This window comes from Orycteropus afer, unplaced genomic scaffold (assembly GCF_000298275.1).
Source record: "Orycteropus afer afer isolate SDZICR_OR568_19922 unplaced genomic scaffold, OryAfe1.0 scaffold00840, whole genome shotgun sequence".
NCBI classification, from domain to species: Eukaryota; Metazoa; Chordata; class Mammalia; order Tubulidentata; family Orycteropodidae; genus Orycteropus; species Orycteropus afer.
The window spans coordinates 147,339-153,495 of NW_006922427.1; the positions used below are offsets into that span (position 1 = coordinate 147,339).

At 37.6% G+C, this 6,157-nt stretch overlaps 1 protein-coding gene across 1 annotated transcript; it reads right to left on the bottom strand.

Annotated features, from left to right (window-relative positions):
* Positions 1–4,054: 4,054 nt before the first annotated feature.
* Positions 4,055–5,456, bottom strand: LOC103212032 (olfactory receptor 2T33-like; the record flags this gene model as incomplete). Its single annotated transcript, XM_007958033.2, has 2 exons — positions 4,541–5,456; positions 4,055–4,080 (listed from the first exon to the last, which is right to left on the bottom strand). Coding segments are annotated over exons 1-2 (942 nt in total), but the record flags the coding sequence as incomplete, so codon positions are not given.
* Between the last annotated feature and the right edge of the window lie 701 nt (positions 5,457–6,157).

A 6,157-nucleotide genomic window follows, 5' to 3' on the forward strand; every position in this document is an offset into this window, starting at 1 on the left:
ATAACGACTCCTCCTTGGGTTTCTGAGGCAATGTCACTATGGAAGTAGATTGCCCAGTGTCCCTTCTGAGGAGTGTCAGGTGGGTTTGAACCACCAGTTTCCTGGTTAGTAGTTAAATATCTTAGGCATTACACTACCAGAATGATTGAAAATATCATGGCTCAGGTTAGGTGCATCTTAGTCTTCAAGGTGACATCTTTGCTCTTCAGCACTTCAAAGAGTTCTTTTGCAGCAGTTTTGCTGAGTACAATACATCATGTGATATCTTCCCTGCAGTTTCCACTGGTGTTGCTTGTAGAACCAAGTGATACAAAGTCTTTGACAACTTCAATCTTTTCTCCATTTATTCTGATGCTGTCTATTGCTCCAGTTATGAGGATTTTTCTTTTTTTTTATATTGAGGTATAATTCATACTTCAGACTATAGTCTTTAATCTTCACCAATAAGTGCTTCAAACCATCTTCATTCTCAGCAAGTAAAGTTGTGTTGTCTGCATGTCACAGGTTGTTGATGAGTTTTCCTCCAATCCTGATGTTCTTCTTCATATAGTCCAGTTTCTTGGAGTATTTCCTTAACATAAAGATTGAATAAGTATAATGAAAAGATACAACCCTGACACACACATTTCCTGATTTAAAACCATGCAGCATCCCTTTGTTCTGTTTGAGTGAAAGCCTCCTGTTCTATGTACAGTTTTCTCAGGAATAGTATTAAATGTTCTGGAATTTGCATTCTTCTCAATATTATCCATAATTTTCTGTGATCCACAGAATCAAATACTTTGGCAATAAAACACAAGTAAACATCTTTCTGGGATTCTTTGCTTTCAGCCAAGGTCCATCTGACATCAGCAATGATATCCCATGTTTCACATCCTCTTCTGAATCAAACTCGCATTTCTGAAAGTTCATTGTCAATATATTGCTGCAGCCATTTTTAAATTATCTTCAGCAAGATTTCACTAGATTTCAATATCAGAGTAATGATATTGTTCGATAATTGCCACATTCTGTGGGACCCCCTTTCTTTGGAATAGGTATAAATATGGATCTTGTCAGTTGGCCAGATAGCTATCTTCCAAATGTCTTTGCATAGCTAAGAGAAAGTTGGCAATGCAGTGGGTTTTAGAGCTCCCTGGAAGGCAGGAACCAGGAGGAAAGGTGGCTCAGTGGTTTTGGAGCAGCCTAGAAGGGAGTAACCAAGAGGACAGGGGGTGTGATGGGGTTTGGAACAGCTGAGGGAGACAAGGAAAGGAGTGGATTAGCTAAAGGAGACAAACTTGTCTGTCAGTCTGTCATACTGTGGTGCCTCGTGTTTTCTGTGAGGCTGGAGGCTATGCTACTGGTATGATAATTGCCAGGGGGGTTGGTTGCCCATGGTGGACAGGTTTCAGTGGAGCCTTCAGACAAAAACTAGGAAGAAGGAAGAGACCAGCCACTTCTCAAAGAATTGGCCACTGACAACCTTATGAATAGCAGTGAAACACTGTCTGATCTATTACTGGAAAACTTTATGAATATCCCTGAAATATTGTTCAATATAGTGCTGGAAGATGAGCCCCACAAGTCAGAAGGCACTCAAAATACCACTGGGGAAGTGCTGCCTCCTCAGAGTAGAGCTGACCTTAATGATGTGGATATAGTAAAGCTTTTGTAACCTCCATTTACTGACATGGAATGATTCAAGAAACAGCTGCAAAGTCCATTAATAATCAGAACATGGAATGTACAAAGTATAAATCAAAGAAAATGAGAAGTTGTTAAAAATGAAATGGAAAGCATAAAGATTAATATCCTATGCATTGTGAAGCTAATATGGACTGGTTTTGGCCATTTTGACTAGAGCAGCAAATGATCTACTATGCTGGGAATGACAAATTGAGGAATGGCTTGGCATTCATCATTACAAAGAATGTATCAAGATCTATCCTGAAGTACAATGCTGTTGGTGATAGGATAATATCCATATACCTGCAAGAAAGGCCAGTTAATACTACAATTATTCAAATTTATGCACCAACCACCAAAGCCAAAGATGAGGAAATTAAAGATTTTTATCAACTTCTGCAGTCGCAAATTGACCAAACATGGAATCAAGGTGTGTTGATTATCATTGGTGATTGGAATGAAAAATTTGGAAACAAAGAAGAAACACCAATAGTTGGAAAATATGGTTTTGGTGATAAAATTAATGCTGGAGATAGCATAATAGAATTTTGCAAGACCAAGGAATCATTCAATGTAAATATCTTTTTTTCAACAACACAAATGGCAGCTATACATGGGGACTTCACCAGATGGAATACACAGGAATCAGACTGATTACACCTGTGGCAAGAGGTGATGGAGAAGCTCAGTGTCTTCAGCTAAAACATGCCCAGGAGCTGATTATGAATCTGACCATCAACTGCTCATATATGAACTCAATTTGAAGCTGAAGACATTTAAAAGATGTCCACAGGAGCCAAAATATGACCTTGAATAAGTCTTCCTGAATGTAGAGACCATCTAAAGAATAGATTTGATGCATTGAACACCAATGACTGAAAACCAGAGGAATTGTGGAATGATACCAAGAACATCATCCATGAAGAAAGCAAAAGGTTTTTAAAAAGACAGAAAAGAAATAAAAGGCTAAAATGGTTGTCAGAAGAGACTCTGAAACTTGCCCTTGAACAGAGAGTAACTAAAGTGAAGGGAAGAAATGATAAGATAAAAGAACTGAACAGAAGATTTCAAAGAAGAGCTAGAGAAGACAAAATCAATTATAATAATGAAATGTGCAAAGACCTGGAGTTAGAGAACCAAAAGAGAAGAACATGCTCTGTACTTCTCAAGTTGAAAGAATTGAACAAAAAAATTCCAGCCCTGAGTTGTAATACTGAAATATGTTATAGGCAAAATGTTGAATGGTGCAGGAAACATCAAAAGAACATGAAGAGAATACAGAGCCACTGTACCAAGAAGAATTGGGTAATGTTCATCCATTTTAGGGGGTGGCATATGATCTAGAACCAATGGTGTTGAAGGAAGAAGTCAAAGATGCAATGAAGGAATTGGTCAAAAACAAGGCTCCAGGAATTGATGGAATACCCATTCAAATGTTTCAACAAATGGATGCCATGCTGGAGGCACTCATTCGGCTATGCCAAGAGATTTTACAGTGTGGGGATTATATAATTTCACTATTAGAATTTCCCTTAAGATATTTCTACTTAAAACAGGGAAACACTAGGCAAACAATCCCCACTCCCTAGCAATTCTGAAATCCTGGTCAACATTATTGCCAGTTCCTTATTCAAAACCCTGCATAGTGCTATTGGACTTGTTCTACATGATATTGGTCACTGCCTTCTAAGTCATCCTTACTCTACTCTAAGAAAACTGCATAGCCAGTTCAATCAGTTCACTCTTCAGATCAGCTAATTGTACTTTTGCCAGAAAAACTTCCTTCCAAACATTGTGAGTTTTCTATGAATTTTAGTGGAATTTACTCCATTAGACCAAAAACAACAGCTATAAACCTGTGTAAGCCCTTTCCAGACTTGGGCTGCCTATGATGCTTTTGTGCTATACTGCCTTATTTTTATATGTATTTATTTATTAAAAAATAAAGTCTTTTTTTTTTTTTTAACTGGAGAGAATCTGCCAGAACCTTAAGATTCATAGAAGGTCTTTTTTTCTGTTTGAATGGTTATATAAGGTAATGAACTAAGTCTTTCTGGACTCTTAACAAATAACTTTAGAGTCACAACTTGTACTGGATTTTAAGCCTGAGACTCTTTCTTAATTACATTTCTTTGTGGAGAGAAACAGTTTTAGTTTATAAACTACTATGTACTGGTTCACTTAGTATCTTATATATTATTTTAAGCTCATCTCTCTACTCTCACATTTTAACTAAAGTCATGAAAAGTAAATTATCATTTTTCATTTTCTGTCTGGAAATCTCCTTAGCTATATCTAAGGATTTTTTAAATCACACATAGACTGAGTACAATCTTCCAAAGCAACATTTTGAAAAATATCTCCCAATATTATGTATATAATTTTGTTTGTTTTTCACACTCATGATTTCACACTACAGTATCTAATTATACTTTTATTGAAGAATTGGCTTTTCAAATTATATTTTTATTGAAGAATGAATGCCCATCAAAATGATTTCCATCATATATCAAAAAATACAAATTATATGGTTGTTTTATGGTAAACCATGTATCATATGCTTGTCAATAAATCAATGATTCATGATTATTTCTGAGGCCCAAAATTTATAACAAAATGTCACTACAAATTATGACAGAGTTCAAACATAATTTTAATTAATTTGCTAAGTATTAGATTAAACATATAGAAACAAAGAAAAAACGTACAGAAACTTGACAAACAATGTCCAATAGCTTGATTAAACACAAAAGAAGTTAAATGAGATGAATTAAACAAAAAAAACAATATTTTAGAAATGTAACCTTTATCAGTTTTGGTGCTGCCATTTTGACAAACTATGCTCAGTATAGAGATCATGCAAAATGTTTTTCCATCCACCGGCTCAAGACCCCCTTAACTTCTTTATTTCTCACTGTGTATATAAGAGGATTCAACACAGGTGTGAGGATGGTATAAAAACCTGAGACCACCTTATCGTGTTTCATTGAATGGTAAGATTTGGGCCTCATGTAGAGGAATGTAGTGGTACCAAAGAAAATTCCTACAACAGCCAGGTGAGAGGAGCAGGTTGTAAAAGCTTTTTTCCTGGCTGCAACTGACTGCATGTGGAGAACTGTGGTCAGGATTAGGCTGTAGGAAACCAAAATGAGAGCCAAAGGGATCAAGAGCATCAAAATGCAGCAGATATACATGAAAAACTCAAAAATCTTGGTGTCAGCACAGGCAAGTCTCACCAGTGATGGTGCTTCACAAAAGAAGTGATTGATTTTCCGTGAGTGACAATAAGGGAAGCTCAAAGTGGCACCAGCCTGCATTAGCCCATCAAGCACTCCCAGGAGCCAGGAACCTGCTGTCATAAGCAAGCAGAGTCTCTGATTCATGAGAATGGGGTAGCGCAATGGGTGACATATGGCCACATAGCGGTCATAGGACATAGCTGCTAAGAGGAAGCACTCACTCCCTCCTAAAGTGACAGAAAAGAAGATCTGGGATCCACAGCCTGTGGGGGAGATAGTCCTAGTGTCAGTCAGGTAGTTGGCTGCCATTTTGGGAACGATGGTGGAGACCAGCATCATGTCCATGAGAGAAAGCTGGCTAAGCAGGAAATACATGGGTGTGTGGAGTCGTGGCTCCATGTAGATAAAAATGATAATAAGTGAATTACTAGTCAGTGAGACGATGAAGATCATGAGCACCATGGCAAAGAGAAACAGGTGGATTTGTGTGTGGTTAAAGAGTCCTAGAAGAATGAAGTTTACATCTGTGGTATCATTTGTATTCTCCATGGCTCTACTGGTACCTGAAAGATGTAAGAATGATAAATAAATGAGATTTGCTTAAAAGGAAGCTTGGGCATATCTTTAAGAAAACTTGGTCAAATGGCTTGGGAAATCTCAGATTTGGAGGACTAATTTTTAGTTTAATCTCTCACTTATTAACAAGATTTTTGCCATAGCATGCTATCATCCATATCTGCAGTTACTACACACTATTTCTTATTCAGACTAAATTGATCAACATGCATATATGATAGTACAAATTGAATCTCTATTTTTTAAAAAATAACAATTTGTCAGTACACTACACATAACTTACCCATGGTGTTAAAATATTACTTATGGAATTTCAGTTCTTCATAATGTTGATAGCTCTATGTTGAAGGAAATTCAGGTTTGTGTCCTTTATTTCTCCTAATTATTACAACTCAAGGACATCCAAAGAAGCAGGTAGGAAGAGCAGGAGAAAGGGGATAATAAGCCAGGAAGGCAGAGAGAAGAGCAATCAGCCAAAGGGATTAGGTGAGGACAGGAAACTCAGGCCCACCCAAAGCAGCAGGACGGGAAAGCAGGAGAAAGGGGATAAAGGCCAGGAACCCGGGCACAGGAGCAGTCAGCCCCAGGGACAACTCAGGGACACCCAAAGCAGCAGGCCAGAAGAGCAGGAGAAAGGGGATTAAAAGCCAGGAAGCCAGACAGAGGAACAGTCA